Source organism: Cervus canadensis, chromosome 22 (genome assembly GCF_019320065.1).
Source record: "Cervus canadensis isolate Bull #8, Minnesota chromosome 22, ASM1932006v1, whole genome shotgun sequence".
Classification (NCBI taxonomy): Eukaryota; Metazoa; Chordata; class Mammalia; order Artiodactyla; family Cervidae; genus Cervus; species Cervus canadensis.
Genome location: NC_057407.1, coordinates 57,527,786 through 57,549,077, shown reverse-complemented (window position 1 = coordinate 57,549,077; position 21,292 = coordinate 57,527,786). Strand labels below are relative to the sequence as shown.

The following is a 21,292-nucleotide window of genomic DNA, read 5'->3' as shown; positions in this document are numbered from 1 at the left end:
TGAGTGATTTTCACTTTCACTTTTCGTTACCCACCCAATAGAACCCTAACCAATCACCTAATGCCATCATTCCAGTAGGAATGTTCTGTGTCTTGAGGCTATAAAAATTGTCTATAAGCTTGCAAAAGGGTTCTGCTCTCTCTCGGGCTGGCCTGGTATTCTAACAGTGCCGCACACTCTAATAAACTTTACTCTCTTTTCATTCTGCCTCACATATGAAAATTCTTTTCCAATCCATGCATGGACCACAACAATAAGGGTTGGTTAAAACATATGATGGTTCACCATGCAGTGAAATGCTACATACCTAGTATAACTCATATTGAGGAAGAATATTTACTTTCATTGAACTAAGACTAGTCAATATTTCAAAACATATTTTAAAACCAACAGCTTATTTTTAAAAAACAGTGGACCTCCTCCACTCCAATGGCAACCACTGCTGCCTGGAATCAGGGCACTTTATCATTTGCCCTTTCCCCAAACTCTTCCTTAACCCTCTAATATTCACACCTACTTTGGGTCTCACAAACCCCCTGTAGCTTTACTTTTCAGCTCACACTTACAGAGCATTATCTTCTGAACTCAAGGCATCAATTGTGACATTCCATTTTACTGAAGGAAAGAAGCATTCTCAAAACATTGGATGGGTTCTCTGGAGATTAAGAGGCTGAGAAATGGAATATTTCCTCCCATGTCATTAAACCAGGATGTCACAGTCACCAGTGATTACAGCTACCATGGATGGTAAGCTGGTGAGCCACGAGGGAACTCAGGAAGGAAAGAATACCTGCCATCCCAATGTTCACTGCAGTACTATTTATAATTGTTAGGACATGGAAGCAGCCTAGATGTCCATCAACAGAAGAATGGATAAAGAACCTGTGGTACATATATACAATGGAATATTACTCAGTCATAGAAAGGAATGCATTTGAGTCTGTTCTAATGAGGTGGATGAACTTAGAGCCTATTATATAGAGTGATGTAAGTCAGAAAGAGAAAAATATTGTATATTAATGCATGTATATGGAATCTAGAAAGATGGTAATGATGAACCTACTCCCAGGGCAGCAATGGAGACATGGAGAGAACAGACTAATGGACATGGTGCAGGGGGTGGGGGGAGGGAGGGAATGGGACAAATGGGGAGAGTAACATGGAAACATATACACTTGTTGTTATTCAGTCACCAGGTTGTGTCCAACTCTTTGTGATCCCATGGGCTGCAGCACACCAAGCTTCCCTGTCCCTCATCATCTCCCAGAGTTTGCCCAAGTTCATGTCCATTGAACTGGTGATGCCATCCAACCATCTCATCCTCTGTACACTACTGTACATAAAATAGACAGCCAATGGGAATTTGGTATATGACTCAGGGAACTCAAATGGGGACTCTGTAACAACTAGAGGGGTGGGATGGGGTGGGAGGAGGGAGGTGGGAGGGAGGATAATGAGGGAGGGGATGTAGGTATACCTATGGCTGATTGATGATGATGTGTGGCAGAAACAAACACAATATCATAAAGCAATTATCCCTCAATTAAAAATAAATAAGTAAAATTAAAAAAGAGAGAATATATGCCATCTAGCAGCTGTCAGACCGCAGCCACTACCTACAGTGAGCCCCCAGGAAGCTCAGGATGTAAAAACAGGATACTGGCCCCAGAAAGCTGGAGTACATATCAAAGGAATGGTTTCAGGAAGCCCAGACTCTTACATCTCTCCATACATAGAAAAGTGCTAAATTCCTTAACTTGGGTTATCTAGTTTTCTTTAATGATAATCTGTTGATATTCAGACTACCTGTCCTTTGTTACAAAACTTCTATATAACTTGGCTCCTCCCCTCACCTTCTCCAAGCAGTTCTCTCAGGGTCACTTGAGATGCTGTCTCCAGGCTTAAAGTCCTAAAAATTCCCACTGAATAAAACATAACTTTCAGCTTTTAGGTTGTTAATCTGTAAGTCAACAAGGCCATCTACCAGGCAATGTATTAATCACTTTACAAATATTAACTCATTCAATCCTCATAGAGAGGAAGGGACCTATTACTATCCTCGTTGAAAAGCAAACTGAAGAAACTGTAGCCGTGGGAAGGTTCTACCCTCCTGACGTTCCACAGCTGGTAATTAGTAGACCTGAGATTTCAACCCAGGTATTTTGGCTCCAGAGCAAAGGCTTTCAGTCACATCTTTACTGTCTCTTACTCTTATTGTTAGTAAAAGTAAAGAAATTATGATTCAGTTCAGTCGCTCAGTCGTGTCCGACTCTTTACGACCCCATGAATCGCAGCACGCCAGGCCTCCCTGTCCATCACCAACTCCAGGAGCTTACTCAAACTCATGCCCATCGAGTCGGTGATGCCATCCAGCCATCCCATCCTCTGTCGTCCCCTTCTCCTCCTGCCCCCAATCCCTCCCAGCATCAGGGTCTTTTCCAATGAGTCAACTCTTCACATGAGGTGGCCAAAGTACTGGAGTTTCAGCTTCAGCATCAGTCCTTCCAATGAACACCCAGGACTGATCTCCTTTAGGATGGACTGGTTGGATCTCCTTGCAGTCCAAGGGACTCTCAAGAGTCTTCTCCGACACCACAGTTCAAAAGCATCAGTTCTTCGGTGCTCAGCTTTCCTGACAGTCCAACTCTCACATTCATACATGACCACTGGAAAAACCATAATATTTAATATAACACAGAGTGCAATCAACGATGATTTTCATTGTCCAGAGCATTTTACTAAGTGTTCTTACTTACAAGAGCTCATTTACCTCTGAAAACTCATTTTGCTGAGACAGGAACTGAGGTTCAAGTACCCATCATTGACGCTGTGAAACCCACTGCAGGAATTCCAGAGCCATTACTGTGGATAAATAGTATCATGTAAAGAAAAATAAAAAGTGCCCCCACAGTCCTCGAGACTTCACAGTGTGATTTTACACATCTTTTACAATGGATCACTGACTCCGAGGCCAACATTCGTGCAACACAGTACACCAAGTAAGAAATAGCAAACTTACTGTTGTGCATAATAACAACACCACATCCTCACACACCAGAGCTAAAGAAAAGGGTTTTCTTAAGGAGATCAAACTCAAATCTGGGAGGTTCTGACTTCACCTGGGTCCTGCAGCTGTTTGTAGTGGCCCCAGGGCAGGTTCTCCCGCTGGTTTGGCACAGAAGGCGTCTTCCAGCGACTGCTGGCCTCTGGGAAGCTGTGCACCTGAGCAGGTGGGAGGATCAGGCCTGTGGGTCGCGCACCGCCCTCGTCCTCGGTGCCACCCAGCGCCGTCAGCGCGCCAGCTGCCCCCCGCCCCCCACTCTGGGCCGCTCGGAGCGGGCCCTGGACCCCCTCCCCGAGGCCCCACCGCCCTCGACGCTCAGAACCGATGCCCGGCTCCAGCCCCATCTGGCCGCCGGCGCGCTCACACCCTTCTCCGGCTGACCCCGGGACCTCCCCGCCGTCCCCGCCGTCCCCGCCGTCCCCGCCGCCTGCTGGTGGAGTCGGGCCGGCGAGAGGCCCCTCCCCGGCGGAGCGGCTCGGCGCGGAGGAAGCACAGGCGGCGACAGCGCCGAGGCCTCGTCGCGCTCATGGCGTCGTCCGGGTGAGTGCGGCGCTCGCGGTCGCGCCGGTGCGGGCTGCGCGGTGGGTGCTCCGGCCCACCGCCGGCGGCCTTCCCCGGCTCGCGGCTCCGGACCCCCGCCCGGCCCTGCGGCCCTCTGCTGCCGACGTTGGTCGCGGGCGGCCGAGGCGGGGGCAGGGCCGGGCGGGGGGCGCGGGCTGAGGCTCTGAGCGTGGGGGGCGGGATCGGGGTCCGGGGCCCGGAGGCGGGCAGCGGCGGGGGGACGAGGGCTGGGAGCGCGGGCGCGGCAGCTCCCCACCCCCACTGCCGCCCGGGGCCTGGAGCCGCCGCGCCCGGAGCCCGGCTGGGGTCTGCCGCCCTGCCTTCCGCATCTGTTTTCTCCGCTGGTTCTCGGTAGAGTTGATGCTGGGCTCTCATCGCAGTCAGGACGCAGCCTGAATGTCCCCGAACGTCAGGAGTAAGGGCAGGGTCAGCCCTCGACTCGGCCAGGTCGGGGCCTCCTTCTTGGTCTGGGCCGTGGGCCTGGTTACAGTGGCTACCGCGATTCCGACATCACCTCCGTTCTACTGTCTTGGTGTTAAATGTTCTTTTAGGAAGTGATGGTGACACAGAGTTTGTCATTAAAAAAAATTTTTTATTGCAAAGTAAAACCTCAGCAATTCATTATGGTCATGAAGGCTAGGATTGACAGAATTAATCAAACAGCTACGCTTAACAGAGGAGGAAAATTAGTCTCAAGGTCATTGCTTTAGTTGTTACTAGTATTCATTTGACTATTGTCCACTGTTGAGAGTGTCATAGACCTAGTGGCTGTGATAGCAATTCACGTTGTACATCCTTCCACGTCTCAGAGGGCTTTTACCGGTTGCTGGTGTGGGGGTGGGGTTGCTGCGAGGTAGAAATGATGGATATTACTACCCTTCCAGGTGATGGGAGTTCGTTCACTCATGCCGTGGCTTAGTGAACTGACTCAGTGCAGTGGGTCTTAATGGAGCAAGCTGGATTTGACTCCAGACAAGTCCTGGATATTTTCCATCTACCTGCTGTCTTTCTAGGTTTGGGGAGGAGCAGTCAGAAATACCCAGTACTTTGAGGTTGTAAATAAACAGTCATTCCTCAGAAGGCCACGTTGATTCACCCAGAGGTCCAAGGTCCCACTGTGTTGCTGGCCCTCCTGTCAGGAAAGGGTGAGGCAGGGCAGACTGGAAGCAGCAAGGGCTGGCTGAGCCTGTGTGGGGCTTCCATGAGGCCTTTTAACAAGTGATGGTGCATTTGGTGTCCACTACTTTGTAGTCATGGGTCAGAGGTGGACTTAATGCTGGGCTGGTATGCCCTTCTGTGAGCCAATAGTCCCTAAACTGCATCCCTGTGGTAGATTATATAAGTGCAGATTTGACATTTGCAGTCCGAAGTATTTTTGAGTGATCTCATAAGTCTGCAGTTGGTACTTATTTCTTAGAGGTACCCATTTGAAAACTGACGTCACATTTTTAGTATACTTTATTTTCATTTCATGGAAAGAACTAGGTACTTACTATGGTGTGTACAAATTTGGGAACAGTCCGCATCTCCAGATGTCTGCAGGCTTTGCTGATAGACCAGTGTCTAGCCAGGGAGACCTGGTTTCCTAAGATCCTTTGGTCTTTCGAAGTCAGTCTACTAGACGGGGTGTGGCAGGAGTAAGTCCAGAGACTCAGGGCAGGGATGGGAGGGGGACGCCGTGATTTCTGCTGGGCTGTTTATGGAAGAGCCTCCAAATCTAGTGTTCTTTTCTAAGTGACAATTTCCATAAGAGGGTTGGTAAGGAAAGAAGAAATTCTGACAATTTTTGAGGACCTTATCAATATGCTAGGCATTATACAAGAGAAAATGGCAAAATGAAGTCATGAAAGGGAAAAGATATTTTTGAGATGACTCACAGCTTAGTGTGTTTGGAGCTACAGAGATAAGGCCAGAGATGGAGGCAGGGTCAAACTGTAGGACCTAGCCTCCTTTTGTGGGTTTACTGCCCACTGTTCATGGAAGGATGTTTGTCATACAGCTCTGGGCAATCCGTTGACAGCAGTTTGGAGGTGGCAGAGGGGACAGGAGAGATGGAGCTAGCTCATCAGTCTGCTACCGTCTACCCTCTTCTGTAGGCCTCCACTCCTTATAGCCTGCATCTCTTCTTTGCTCTGCCTGCTCCTTCACTGTTGGGGGTTCTTTGGATTCTACAGTCTATCTCTGTTAATTCCTACCTAGTACATGTTCTTTGCATGATTGCATCCATTTCTGCAGCTTTAAATGTCCAAATCAAAGGTTCTTAACCTGGGGTTCATAACTTATGGGTGGGCTTCCAAGGTCCTGCATTCCTTGAAATTGTGTAAAGTATTTGGATATACTTGAATTTGTATAAAATACTAATAAAGAATTAGTATTCTTTATTATATAAAGAAATTGGACAAAGTGTGTATTTTCCTGGGACCAAAGTCTGTGGCCTTCATCATCTGCAGCCCATCTTGAAGGGGCTCCTAACCAGAGCAACTTTACAACCATCCATCCATACCCATCTAGAGGGATGGCAAACCCAGTTAACTGTATAATATGTATATATCACATTGTTAATGGTAGATAATTTGAAAAACAAAAGTATAAAATTTAAAAACAGAAAACAAAAGTCAAGTGTAGTCTAAGTTTCTATAGACCACCAGTTTATTTATTTATTTATTTATTTTTGTGTAATAAAGTTTTATTAAAGTATAAAGGAGATAGAGAAAGCTTCTGACATAGGCATCAGAAGGGGGCAAAAGAGTACCCCCTTTGCTAGTATTAGCAATGGAGTTATATACTCTCCAGTGAATCCAAAGAATGTCTGGAGGCTGCAAAGACCTCACCAGTGGGTCACCAGACCCACTCCCATAATTTACATTTTAAGATAACAGAGTTGGCCAGAGGCTGCAAAGACCTCACCAGTGGGTCACCAGACCCACTCACATAATTTACATTTTAAGATAACAGAGTTGGCCAGAAGGTTTAATCCAAAGATTGTCCTCAGGCAGGATACATCCTTGTAAAGACCAGACCTACTCCCATAATTTATGTTTTAGGATAACAGAATTAGCCAGAGGGTTTAATCCAAAGACTGTCCTCAGGCAGGATACATTATTGTTATATAATCCTAAGGAATGTAGAGGAAAAAGAGTAAAAGTTTGTCCTTTCTTCCTCCTTGAATATCCCAGACCTCTCTCTCCTTGGGGACCCCTAGACTTCTTATCAATCTGCCTAGGAAATGACTCTCTCATTCCCCCCTTTTCTTTTAGGAGAATTATGTTGCCTAGGGAAAAGGGGTGTCGTTCTCATTCCATAACTGCTTCCGAGCTGACAAGGGGCGTTGTCCCTAAATTGGTGAGGCAACATATTCTCCTAATCCTCATAGTGAGGATGTCTGATCCAGGGGCCCCAAGTAATAGTTGGAGGAGGTTGTGGCACTCATAGGAGCTCGGACAACTATTTGTAAATTAAAAGCTTTTAGACGGTTAGAAAACCCCATTATACAGTTACAGATGTAAGGCAAAATAGTCATTAAACCAAGTTAAAATCAAAATGAAAAGTCACATTATGTCCATAGTTACATCAGTCCATCTTAAGGTTGTTAGATGTCATCAGTTTAAGAAGAGACATCACATGTGATTGTTGCCGAAGGTATTCGCAGACTTGGAGAAAGTCTTTTCCTTGAAGTGGAGATGTCCACCATGGGACAACTTCCACTGATGAAGAGGGGAGTGCTCCACAGACCCAGCAGTTAGACCGATTGTGGAATGCAGCATAGGAGTGAGCCCAGGACAGGAAGGCATTGTCTTGAGGATCAAATGGTAGACTCAGGATTTCTGGAGTCAGCAGAAGTAGGCTCACATAGATTATCAGGCCCATCTTGTCCAGAAGGATCCCGGACGAGCCCCCAAGATGAAAGGTTGTTGCTGAACGATAAGATGCGGGATTCTTGGCCTCTGGAGGAGATGAATTCAATCCGGGGCCAGAGACGAGGCTGGATCACTCAGAGCTTTTGTGTAATAAGGTTTTATTAAAGTATAAAGGAGATAGAGAAAGCTTCTGACATAGGCATCAGAAGGGGGCGAAAGAGTACCCCTAGACCACCAGTTTAAACATTTTGGTATTTTTTAAATCAGGCCATCATTTTATCAGAGAGACATGCTCCGCTCCCCACCCCCCCGGCCCCCCGCCAGCCCCTGCCGCCATCTTAGTTAGGCAGGTATCCTGACAGACATTTTCTGTTGCATTTACATGTTATATCCTCCCCCCCATTTTTTAATTTATTATTTTACACATAACATAAAATTTGCCATCTTAAACATTTGCTCTGTCTTTTACATAAGTGGTCTCATACTGTTCTGCAGCTTGCTTTATTCACCCAGCAGTATGCTTTGAAATGCTTTCCATGTGAAAACAAAGAACAGATCTACCTAAAATTTGACATTTATATAACATTCTGTCATGCTTATGTTATCTAGTTAAGAATGCTTTCAGTTTTCTTTGTAAGATAATGCTGTACAATTGGTGTCTCCCTATGGACATGCACGAGTGTTTTTCTAAAATAGAGACAATGAATTGTGGTCAGAGGACCTGTATGTTTTTCAGCTGATGCTACCAAAAATCCTTATAAATGATTGTACCGCATTCCCCTTCCACCACCACATTGTAAGGGTCCTCTACACCTTCCAACATGCAATGACATCAAACTTTAAAAGTTTTGCCTGTCTGATGGAGTTATTGAATTGAGAAATAGTAAGCTAATGGCATCTTCATTGACCCTTTCTTCAAAATAGAAACTTCATCCCTGACTCCTTATATCCCCTTGGTGCTTAGTCGCTCAGTAGTGTCCAACTCTTTGTGACCCCATGGACTGTAGCCCACCAGGCTCCTCTGTCCATGAGGATTCTCCAGGCAAGAATACTGGAGTGGGTTGCCATGCCCTCCTCCAGGGGATCTTCCCAACCTAGGGATCATACCCAGGTCTCCCACATTGCAGGTGGATTCTTTACCATCTGAGCCACCAAGAAAGCCCTTGGAAATAGTCCTAATTTCTTTGATCTGGTTGATAACATTGAACTCTAACCACCCATAATATCCCATAAGTAAACTCATACCCTCAGGTTTTTGTTTCAGAAAATGTGGTCATTGTAACACTTAAGTAGTCTCTACACAGGGCCTGGAGTGATGATGAGATCTGTCCTGGACTGAAACTAGGGGGAGCAAGGAGAGCCATTGAACACCTCACCTGCCCTCCTGGCCACTCCCCCAGGATTCATCTCCCTTGGCAGCTGAAAGCAACTCCTATTAACATCGATTGGACATTTAAAAGTACCCCAGACTTAACTGCAACCTTTTGTCTTTCCTGTCCAGGAAGACTCTCTCCAACACCAACATTTTGTGGGAAAGGAAAGGATCCTGGGCTTCCGCTCCTGGGAAGGGCTCAGCTTTCCCACTGAAGCCTGTTCTGGTCCAAATGGACCACAAGAGCTTCAAGCTCTTCATACTGGGTGGAGGATGGGTCTTCTGGCCAGGCCAGGGGGAGGAAGGAAAGGGCCCACAGATCACACCATAGGAATGAGACACTTGAGTAACTCATGTGAGGTATGTATCTGCCCCCAGGTGAAGTCCAAAAGAGCCCTGAGCCTCTGCTCAGGAGCTGCTGTGGCTTCCAAAGAATGCATGCATGTGGCTTTGGCAGCAGGATGCAGACTTCGCTCTTCCTTCGTAGATCTGGGGTTGCCCAGTGAGCCAGCAGCCACCCCAGTGGGTCCCCACTGGAGAAAACTAGAGAACTGGAAGTGTTCTTATAGCTGGCTCTGCAAGAGCAGCTCACCAGACTCCACTTAACATGCTCATGGGTGTCAGATGTGCCAGCGCTTCGTCAGATGGAGTGCCATTTGGTGACATCTCTCTCAACTTAAAGGAGAGGCTCTTCTTACCCATAACCATGAGTGGCAAGAGTTTTCCAGCCCAAGGGAATCTCCTTTTAAATTGAGATCCTGCCTGCTTCTAAGGAGTGTGTTGTTAAGCCCTCTTTAAGTGTTTTTGTATATATTATGTTATTTAATCTTCATAGCAACCCTATAGTAAGTACTATTATTACCTGTATTGTAAGGATAAAGAAATTGAGGCCCAGCTAAGCAGTTTAAGTTAAAACTTGATGCCTAACAGCCCCATTATGGACAACTGGTTTACATTTATTTACTGAGGCACAACAAAAATGTTCCATTCAGTATTTTGTTCTGATCACAAAGCACATGCAGCATCTCTGGCATGCTCGGGATGAAAGTGAAGTGAGGATGCGTTCAGTTGGTTTATTGGAGCAAGAAGCTGTTTTAGCAGAGTGGTTATACCCTCAATTTTGCTTGTATGAAATATGGCTGAATGTAGAATAACTTAGACACAGCTCTTTCTTTTAAAGAAGAATTCCCTCTAAGAGGTTTTACATTCCTAGTGAGATGACCTGCATGTCAGGAAGGCCTTTTTTCTGATGTAGGTCAGATGTGGTTCTGTCTTAGATTCTCTGCATTGTAATATTTTTTTTTATAAAACTGTTAGTTGTCTTAATAACAATGCACATGGTAAAAATTTCAAAGTGAACGTAAATGAAAGCTCAGGCACCTTGCCTCCTGCTCCTCCTGCTCCTCCTGCTCCTGTCTGAGAAGCTGGCACCCTCATTAGAGAAGCATCTCCCTGGGAGGCAGGGCGCAGTGTGGGTTCCAGTCCTTCTTGTTCTGTTTTAAACCCAGAATGCCTTTTGGAGATATCTTTGTTACTTTGTTTCTATTTAGCTTGGCTCTTTCTCATAGATTTGTAGATCTTTGTACATTGAGAAAACTAACTTTCATCCTTTGTGTTACGCATGCTTTTCCACTATCTGGCCTTTTGACTTTTTGAAGCCTTCCCTACTCTGAGATTTTTTTTTTTTTTAAGTCTTAAATATTTATTTCCAGTGCATTTTTGTTTCATTTTCTAATTTGATGCTTTGACCCAGGTAGTTTTCATTTTGGTGAAAGGAGTAGTAAGAATTTACCCTTATTTTTTCCAAGTTGTTATAATTGAATAATCACCAGATACTTAGAGCTACCTGGGTCTGGGACAAAATTCCCAACTGTATGTGGGCCTACTCTGGGCTCCTCTTTTACTGAACTCTTCGTCTATTTGTGAACCAGTACTACAGCTTTAATTTATTGTGGCTTATACTATGTTTCACTGTCTGGCAGATTTACTGTTCTTTTTCAGAATTTTCCTGATTATTATTGAACAGGTATTCCTGAATAGAGTCAGCTTATCTGTTTTTGAACCTAAATTCACTTATAGGTCAATTTAGGGAGAAAGCGACTTCACTTTCACTTTTCACTTTCACGCATTGGAGAAGGAAATGGCAACCCACTCCAGTGGTCTTGTCTGGAGAATCCCAGAGACGGGGGAGCCTGGTGGGCTGACATCTATGGGGTCACACAGAGTCGGACACGACTGAAGTGACTTAGCAGCAGCAGCAGCAGCAGCAGACTTTAAAATTATGGTAAGCCTTTCTTTCTCCAAAAAGGATATGTCTTTGCATTTGTTCAAGTCTTTTATATTCTTTAGTGTTTAGAAGTTCTTTTCATATAGAGGTTGCACATTTTTATGTATATTAAAAATTTTTTTCTTGTTGATACTCTACATGGGAGTCCTCCTTTCACGTTGGTAAACTTGTTTGTATATAGGAAGGCAATTAGGTTATTACAATTTTTTTATGTCCCCAGCTCACCGAGTTTTCTCATTGCTCACAGCAATTTTTCAGTTGATCTCTTCTATTTTCTTTCTGTTATCACGGGTAAATAACAAGTTGATTCTTCCTTTGCTATGGGCAGACTGTGTGTCTTTTGGGTCCATGGTGGAACGCTGCTTTCCCTAAGTGCCTCCAGCCCCTGTGCTGCTCAGCATCTCCCAGGAGGTTGTTTGTGGGTCCTGGGCCAGAACATAAGCATTGGCTTGCTCATGGTGCCCTCCAGCCAGGCTCATCTCCAGCCTTCCCATTTGAGACAGTAGCAGCTCTACTGAGTCTTAACATCTGAGGTTTAGCAGACTCTTTCTCACGTCCTTCATAGAGAGTTCAGAGCCCAACCCTGTGTTGTTGCCTCTGGTGCTGCCACCCAGATCTGATCTTCATCATCTCTAGTCTGTTCTCAACATAAAACAGGCATATTGACTTGCACTCAGACCGTCCCCCAGAATAAAAGCTGGGGTCTTTTCTATGGCCTGGAAAGTTTGGTCTTACCTGACCTCTTCTGTGCCTGCCTCCTACTCACTCCATACCGGTTGCACCATCTTCCCACTGAACGCTGAGCACCTTCTGGCCTGTGTGGTGCCTGGAACACTTTCCTCATGGAGCCAGCTGAATGCCCTCATTTGCCAAGCTTGCGCGTGATGTCCCCTTCTCCATGAGGCCCACCCTGATCCAATTACCACAGTCTGTGCCGCCCGTTCACCACATATCTGGTACCCTGATCCTAGTCTACACTTTCTTTCTTCCAGAGCCTTCTAACACCTCCCAGTGTATCTTCTATTTAAACTTTCAAAGCTAGTTTATTGTCAGTTTTCCCTACCTCCTTGAATGTAAGCTAAGAGCAGAGGTATTTATGTCCTTCACAGATAAATCCTGAACTCCTAGAAAAGTTCCCAGCAGTAAATAAATATGTGGGTAAATGCAAGAGAATACTGCCTTATATAAACTTGCTTCACATATGTAAATCTCTCTGAATCCTTATAGCAACCTCACTGGGTGTGCAGGGCAGAGATGGCCAGCTTTGTTTTAAAGACTGACGTACATGTATTCTGTAGGGTTTGTACAATGAGTGTTCATAGTATCTCTCTAACCCAGTCCTGGTAGAAGCTCCTGGAGGACTGGGGCAGCATGTTAGAGCTATTTTCTTGTGTATGGTGGTCCTCCATGGCATGAACCTGGGACGAAGACCTGCTGCTCATTACACCAGTTCTGTCCTTGGGACCCTCTTAGGTTGGGCTGTTGCAGTGATTATTGCCCTAGGGCCCTGCTGCAGGGACAGTAGCCGGGACACATTTGCCTGACCCTTGAGAGGTCTGCTCGTTCTCAGGGTGCTGCTTCTGCTGCCCTCAGGAGATTCTAGGTGTAGAGAAGCAGGACAGCGGTGGGCTCCTCTGCCATGATCCCTGCACATTCTAGTGTATTTCAGGGACTAAACTGCCAGGCTGCAGAGTGCGTGCCCATTACCTGTTTTTTAATAACTTGTCCTCCTGTGCTGTTGGACGGAACTTTTTCACGTGTGTTTTCTCAGCTAGTCCTCACAGCTGCACAGTGAGTTTTAAACTTTTCAGTGTCTGGTCACCTTGCAAAGGTGGGATGGCCCCTAGTTTTGGCTGAATGTTGTGGATAAGTTGTGTCCCCTCTGAAACACATGTTGAAGTCCTAACCCCTAGTGCTTGTGAATGTGATCATTTTTGAAAACAGGCTCTTTGCAGATAAATGTAGTTAGTTAATTTGAGGTTGCACTGAGTTAGGGTGGGCCCTAATCTAGTGACTGGTGCCCTTATAAGTAGCAGAGAAGAGACTCAGACACCCATACAGAGGAGAACCCATGTCAAGACAAAGGCCAAAGCTAATACCGCTGTCAAGAGCCACGTGTATATTGTCTTAGTTTGGTAGCGATGCTGTAACAAAGTACCACAAACTGGGAGGTTTAAAGAAAACAGAATATTTTTTTTTCACAGTTCTGGATGTCTAAAACTTAGGTGTCAGCAGGGTTGGTTCCTTCTGGAGGCTCTGTCTGTCCCAAGCCTCTCTCCTACCCTTTGGTGGCTGCTGGCAGTCCTAGGTGTTCCTTGGATTGTAGACACATCACTCCAATCTACACTTCTGTCACCAGATGTTTTTTTCCCTGTGTATTCAAATTTTCCTCTTATAAGGATACCAGTTCATTGCGTTAGGGGCTTACTTTACTCCAGTATGACATTGTGTTAATTTAACTAATTAGATCGGCTAAGACTCTATTTCCGAATAAGGTCCCATTCATAGTGGGGAGTTAGGATCTGAACATAGGTATGGGAGACACAGTTCAACCCACTAAGAGGGTTTCAGAAGTTATTACTCATTTAGTGACGCCTTCTGGGTAGAGCAAGTGGCCTCAGGTTAGGTTTTGTTTTGGGGACTGTAATGGAGTAAGGGTCCCCAGCCAGCACCAAAGGAGGGAGACCTCGGACTCTCTTGTCTGCTGGCCCAGATGTTGGGCAGGGAGGAAAGTGGAAGATCTCGAAAGCTATTAGCATCAAACAGCAAAAAAAAAAAAAAAAAAACAAAAACACCAAAACCAGGGTCAAACTCTTTATTATCCAAAGTTATCAATTATACTGTTAACTGCATCATGTTAGCAACGTCCCTGTATTTTGTCTCCTTTTGTTTGATTTTCTATGCTATCTTATTTTACTGGAACCACTCAGTGAAGGAGCCAAGTTTGTTGCTAGGAATTAGCCCTGCTCACAAGGTTTGGACAGTTTGTTCTTGGCCTTGAGGGACACTGTCCAAGGAATGTTTGACTCTGAGGTGGTAGCAGGCATCTCCATTTCAGAGGTGGGTCTGCTGAATCAGAATCTTTAGGTATATATAGAAAAGTTCCTCAAGTAATTCTGTTGTGCAGTGTAAAAAGAGAGACTAAAGGACAAGCAAGTGAGCCTTGTCCTGTTTCCCAGGACAGACAGCCAGTGAGGCAGACAGCTTGGGGTTGTCAGAGTCTTGATTCTGCCTGCCAGACTTGAAGGGGGCGCGGTGTAGAGACCAGGATGTCTGCTTCCTAAACTTAGAATTGTTGGACACACTTGGTCCTCAGGATGGCATTCAGAGCGCCTCCTGTCCCGGAGAGAAGCTTGGATGGGAGGTGCCCCCAGAAGGGAAGTTGAGTTGTGGTGCCATGGTCTCAAGGCCACCGGCAGCACAGACCAGGGGCCGGGGTCTGAGCTGAGTTCCACTTGTGGCGCTATGCTCTGGGGTCCTGAAATGACCAGCATGGGTCTCAGGAGAAGACCAAAACCTAAATAACCCTTAAGGGAAGCAAAACAGAACACACAGAATGTAGTCCTATATGTTCATTAATGCAATAAACCACAGCAGTGTGAATAGGTCAAAATTGAGAGGCAGGTGTAGGGGAGAATTGGTTAATTAATATATTAAGTAATTTCTCAAAAGAGCAAAGGCATTTTCTTGGTATTTTTCTGCAGTGTATATTTGTCTTATTTTTGAAGTCAGAAAGCGATTTAGTAATTTTCAAAAATTGCTTTGTAGAAAGCCCCCTCGCCCATATCTGGGACCAATGGAAACACTGTGTGTTTTTATTCTCTTGGTCTGATCTACCTGTGCACAGGCAGCAGTCGGCTTGGCAAGGCTTGGAATTGGCAGATGGGCTGGTTTTTATAATTTTTATAATTACTAGCTGTAATTATTAGTTACCTAAAACCTATCTGAGCCTTAAAAATTAATGAGCCAAAAGGGAACCAGAAGATTGATGTTTGGGTTCTGGCTCTGCACTCCCTAGCTTCATGATGTTGGGCAGCTTAGGCTGCCACAACAATGTACCACAGGTTAGGTGACTTAACATTTGTTAACATTTGTTCCTTGCAATTCTGGAGGTTGAAAGTCCCAGAGCACAGAGAAGGCAGATTCAGTTTCTCCTAAGGCGTCTCTTCCTGGCCTGTCTTACTTCCCTACATGGCCTTTTTTTGCGCACCTTCAGAGAGAGAGAGCCAGCTCTTGGGGGTCTCCTTCTCTCATAGGACACCAATCCCATCAGATCAGTGCCTTACCCTGGTCACTTCATTCAACAGTAATTACTCCTCTAAAGGTCATATATCCAAATATAGTCTCATTGGGGGTTAGGGTTTCACTATAGAAATTTGGGGAATATCATTCAGGCCGTGCAAGTATTGAAAGCAGAGTTGTAAACTAAAATGCATGGCACAAAGGTGAGATTCTGTTGTTGCTGTCTCTTGCAAGACTTAGCTCTGCTTCCAGTTGACAACACAGAGATTCAATTAGATGTGAAGTTCTTTGATGAGAAAAAAGAAGAGATTTATATGTATATTTTTAGAAATTAGCACAAATTCAGGGTTGTCCCTGTGATAATTACACTCTTGTTTTCTACCTCTTGCATGAAGAAGAAAGGGCTGAAGTTAAGTTCCTGTCCTGGGACCTTCTGACGAGTGTGTCCTGAGAGCCTGTGTGCAGGGGGAAGAGGCCGGGGAACACCCTGGGTGGGACTCCCTGTCCTCGGCCCCTGTCCTCCTGTGTCTCAGCATAGGGCTCCAGGTCACCGCCAGGACAGGCCTGCTCCTTTCCCTCTTGAAAACTATTTTTAACCAGTCATGGTTAATTTTTTATTCTTTTTACAAAAGCAATATATGCTCTTTTCAGAAAAATGAAGAGAAGACAATGGAAACTTCCATTTTTATCAGCAACAGGATCAGATTTAGTCAGAGAGTTGCCTAGTACTCTGCAATGATAACCTGGAGTAGGAAATGGCAACCCACTCCAGTATTCTTGCCTGAAAATCCCATGGACAGAGGAGCCTGGTGGACTGTATGGTCCTTGGGGTCGCAAAGAGTTGGACACAACTGAGCACATACCTGCGATGTTAAAATGGCTGAAGCAGCTGTGAAGACAGCAACCACTGAGGTTACCGGAGCTCTTTTCAGAGAGGGCTGAGGATGAGACCTCCAAGGAACATGCTGCAATAATAACCAATGGTCCTGAAATCCTTCTTTCCTCTAGGAGGGTGAATTTTATTAACATAAAACATTTGTTTTGCTGATGAATTAAATGGAGCTGGATTGCTTGTCTCTAAGGGGGCCTGCCAAAATGTCTTACACTCTTGGAAAAACATTGGTTTGAAGGGGCAGCAGATTATAAGTTTTCTTGGGGCAGACACACGTCCAGTTCTCACCCTGACCCTGGCTAATAGCATTACTTTAACAGCTCATTTAGCTTTATTAAATCAATATGTGCCTCTTCTATTTAAAAAATTCAAATAAGACAAAATAAACTGATATCATACTACCCAGAAATAACTAACACTATTAACTTTAAAGCATTTTGTTTGGAAATAACTTCTACTTAGAGATAAGTTACAAAATTAAAAAGGCACCTCATACAGAGTCTCCTATTTTTAACCTTTTAGCTCATTTACCATTCCCATTTATCATTCTATGGGTGTGCATGTGTATACACACACACATAAATACAAACATATATACTTTTTTTCTTAACTAGAAGTTAAGAAAAAGTTAGCAACTAACTTGCATACATCATTACCCTTTATCCCTAAATTCTTCAGTACCTTATTTCCTAAGAGTAGAGATATTCTCTTACATAACCACAGTACCAGTTATCAACATCAGTAAATGTGACATGGATGGCACCTATTTTTCAATTTAGTCAGTAGATCACAAAATGTCTCCTTCTGGTTTAAGATCCAGTTTAGGGGTAGTTACTACATTTTTTTCTTGTCTCTTTAGCACCCTTAATCTGGAAAGTTCCTCAATATTTTTTTTTTTCTTTTGAGACATTCATTGTTGTTGTTTAGTCACTAAGTCATGTCTAACTCTTTGTGACCCTATGGACTGTAGAGGAGCCCCATTCTCCAGGGTCCTCTGTCCATGGAATTCTCTGGGTAAGAATACTGGAGTGGGTTGCCATTCCCTTCTCCCGGGGCTTTTCCCAACCTAGGGATCAGACCCGGGTCTCCAGCGTCACAGGCGGGTTCTTTACTGCTGAGCCACCAGGGAAGCCCAAGACATTCATACTTTGTGATCATATTGTTTTCCCCTGTCGCAATACGTTTCATTTTGGGTTTGTCCTTATGAGTACATCAGGGTTCTACAGTCTCAGCCAGAGTGTTGCATGGGTACCACACTTCCTCAAGGTACCACAGCTGGGGGCACATACGGCTATCTATCCCCATGTTCACTGGCTTTGCTTACCAAGTCAAGTATAATTGCTAGTTTTTTCTTTTTTCCTCCTGGCACCCTATAAGCAATCTGTGAGGAAACATTTTGGGCCTGGGCAAATATCTTGCTCCCTGTCAGCATTCTCTTGCCAGAACTGGCATTCATTGGTGTTTCTAGCTTGAACCATTCTTTATTAGGATAATTCTAAAAGTGATGCTGCGCTGCCTGCAGCACCCTCCACATTAGCACTCTGTTATAAGCAAGAGCCCTCATGTCCTCCCCTCGCCATTTGTTTCTCTGTTATCTATACGGATTCACTAATACCTGTTTTTCAATGGTTTTAAATTGATCACCGTATTTAATTATATTCATGCTCAAACTGACTAACACCTGGTGGTGGGAGCCCCTTCAAGGTGGCTTCTGTGTGGGCAGGGAGGGATGATCCTGAATTAATTTAAGTAGCCTTGATAAGTATAATCTATTTAAGAATAAACTATTTTAGGTATATTATAGGAATGATTAAATGTGTTCATTTTGTCATATTAATACCCCAGCATTTTCTTTTTACGAGTACTTCCTAGTTTTCAGAGGGATTCCCTGGTAGCTCAGCTGGTAAAGAGTTAGCCTGCAATGCAGGAGACCCCGGTTCAATTCCTGGGTTGGGAAGATCTGCTGGAGAAGGGAATGGCTACCCACTCCAGTATTTTGACCTAGAGAATTCCATGGACTGGGTAGTACATGGGGTCACAAAGAGTCGGACACGACTCAGCAACTTTCACTTTCACTTTTAGTCTTCAGAAATAAAATGCTCAGGCTCATCGTGTTCTTTTGCTGCTCCAGCCCTGGACTCTGTAATTTCTCCAAGGAGACCTGGTACCTTTTAGTGTGATGTGATACTGAAGGGTACTTGGTATGCTCTCTGGTACTGTAGTGTCTTTGCTTCAGGCCTTTTCAATGGACAGAGCTAGGAAACGTATGCACGTGTACACAGATACACGAGCATGCATGTAGAAATCACGAGTGCATACCAGTACCTCCAATCCCAGTGTACCTCTGTGAATTCTTTTTCTAACTTCCTCCATTCTTTGTGTGCCCTTTCTTCAGCAATGGAATCCTGACTTCTGACAAAATGAACACGTTTAATCATTCCTATAATATACCTAAAATAGTTTATTCTTAAATAGATTATACTTATCAAGGCTACTTAAATTAATTCAGGATCATCCCTCCCTGCCCACACTATTAACTTTGGATGAACATCCTTCTAGATCTCCCTGTATACACTTTTAGATAAAAAGACAGAGTTTTATTAAATAGTAATCACACTCTACATACTCTTCTGTAACCTGGCTTTTCCCCCACCAATGAAAATATCATTAACATCATTCCATATCATACATCTTTTTTTCCCACAAAATGAGATCCATAGAATATTTTTTAATGATTGCACAATAAGACTGTACCATAATTCCTATTATTGAACTTTGATTTAAAAGATGTCCAATTTTCACATAATAGTATAAAACAATGAAAACATATTTGTAACTAAATTTTAATTGTTTCAGTAGGATAGAAGTGGAATTATTGGTCAAATGATATATATTTTTATGCTTTTCTGGATGGCTGTTTGCTCCGTTCCACAGTTTTTGAGTGCTGGTATTTCTAGACACGTGTGGGCCTGGCTTTGAGATTCTAGTTTTGAGGATCTGGAGTGTGACCAGGATTTGTAGTTTTTAAAGGCTTCCTAAGAGGTTTTGATGTGTATCCAATTTGATAGGTGAAAGTGGCATTTCATTAATTTAATAATAATTTTCTTCTGAAATTGTTTCAGATACTCAGATTTGGGAGAAGTAACTTCAGAAATAAAAGCTTCTGAGAGACGAACAGCTGTGGCCATTGCAGGTAAAGTTGGGCTTGGGCCCACCCTGGAGCAAATCCATTTCTTCTGCCCCATTGGGGTTCTGGATTCCAGCACCGTACTGGGTAGGATCATGGGCCTCAAAAATCAATAAGCGCAAGGTTTTTATTTATTTTTCCTTTTACCAGAAGATCCATTTAAGGGTCTTTTAAGCTTCCCTCATATATTCAAAATAGGGTTCACTTTTAAAAAGGTATTTACCACAGTTTTACCAGGAACACATCACTCCAGTTTGAGCACATTGTTATTCCTACATCCTGAGCTGTGTTGAGTGTTACTGTCTAGTTTCTAAACTGGGCACACATGAGGGTGAAAGGGACAAGAGGAATAGATTGGGACTGTCCTAGTAGACTGGGGCTTGTAATCTTTCTGAACATGGTCCATATTAGTTGGTTTTTATGTCTCTGGGAAGTTGGGGTATGGGGTAGGGCTGTAGCTGCCCCTCGTGATTTCAACCCAAGTCTAGACATCTTAACTTCTTTTAATAACTTCATTTTGGATCTGAAAGTAAAGTGAAAGTGTTAGTCGCTGAGTCATGTCCGATTTTTTGCGAGCCCATGGACTATAGCCTGCCAGGCTCCTCTGTCCGTGGAATTCTCCAAGCAAGAATACTGGAGTGGGTAGCCATTCCCTTCTCCAGGAGATTTTCCCAGCCCAGGGAAATCCCCATTTTGGATCTACCTTTCATTAGTTTGGTGCTCCTGAAAATGAATGTGTCCTATTGGATATTAATAGTGTTATGCAAAAATAACCCTACAAAAATATGCAAATAAGCTTGGGTTAATCAAATTTTATTTTATCCATTCAAACAAATATTTGTTGACTGTTTACCACGTGTTAGCTTTGTTGTAGAGATTGTTAATATAAGAAACAATAGTGAATGCAATAACCAAAAATCCTAGTCTTTTTGGAACTTAAGTTCTAGAAGGTAGGCACTGTGGGAGTTCATGGTCAGTTGGTCAAGGCTAAGCAAAGTTGAGATCAAGCAATAATTGCTCGAAGCCCTTCAGTTTCTCAAGACCTTGAATTGTACTATTCAATACATTAGCCACTAGGCACACGTTTAAAATTAAATAAAATTAAAAATTCAGTTCCTCATTCACACTAGCCATATGTCAAGTGCTCAGTAGCCATACAGCTAGTGACTGCATGTTTAGCAGTGTAGATATAGAACAAGGCAATCTATTGGTGGGCAGTGCTATAGAAACTCAGGAAAGGAAATTTCAGGGTGGGCTGGGGAAAAGCAGTGACCTTACTGGCTTATTGTGAGCTAGGTTGCCCTATTTAGTTTTTGACAACAGCCTCATAAGATAGTCATTATCAGTCCTTTGTTTCATTTGAGGAAACTGAGGCTCAGAGACGTTCTGGCCCTTCTCCAAAATTCTGTCTTTCCAGTGAATAAGGCTTTTGTAATTATTAAAAAAAATTTCTTCCTGAGGCATGTGAATTCCTCTTAAGCATATTTTTAAGACCTAAACAAGCTTTTCAACCTATAAAATTAAAAAAGAAGTTGTATTGAAGTATAATATACATATGGAAAAGTGCCCATATTGTAAGCACATAGCTTGATAAAGTTTCACAAAGACTGACCTATGTTAGCCAGCATCCAGGAGAAGAAGCTAAACAAAAACATTACCTAAGAAGTCCACTTTCTAATCACTTCCTACCCTGCCTTTGCCAGACATAACCACTCTCCAGACTTCTAAAAGCATAGATTAGTTTTGCCTGGTTTGTACTTTAAATAATTATCCTATAGAATATATTTGCTTTTGCTTTATCTCAAGTCTGGGGACTCTAATTACTTAATA

The 21,292-nt window shown here is 43.9% G+C and overlaps 1 protein-coding gene across 2 annotated transcripts in view; it reads left to right on the top strand.

Annotated features, from left to right (window-relative positions):
* Positions 1-3,440: 3,440 nt before the first annotated feature.
* Positions 3,441-21,292, top strand: part of LOC122425139 (up-regulator of cell proliferation) — a 36,072-nt gene continuing 18,220 nt past the window's right edge. For both annotated transcript variants that reach the window (XM_043443527.1, XM_043443526.1), the window contains exons 1-2: positions 3,441-3,604; positions 19,398-19,468. In XM_043443527.1, coding sequence (XP_043299462.1) covers positions 3,591-3,604; positions 19,398-19,468 — 85 coding nt within the window. In that variant the 5' untranslated portion in view covers positions 3,441-3,590. The remainder of the gene's footprint in view (positions 3,605-19,397; positions 19,469-21,292) is intronic.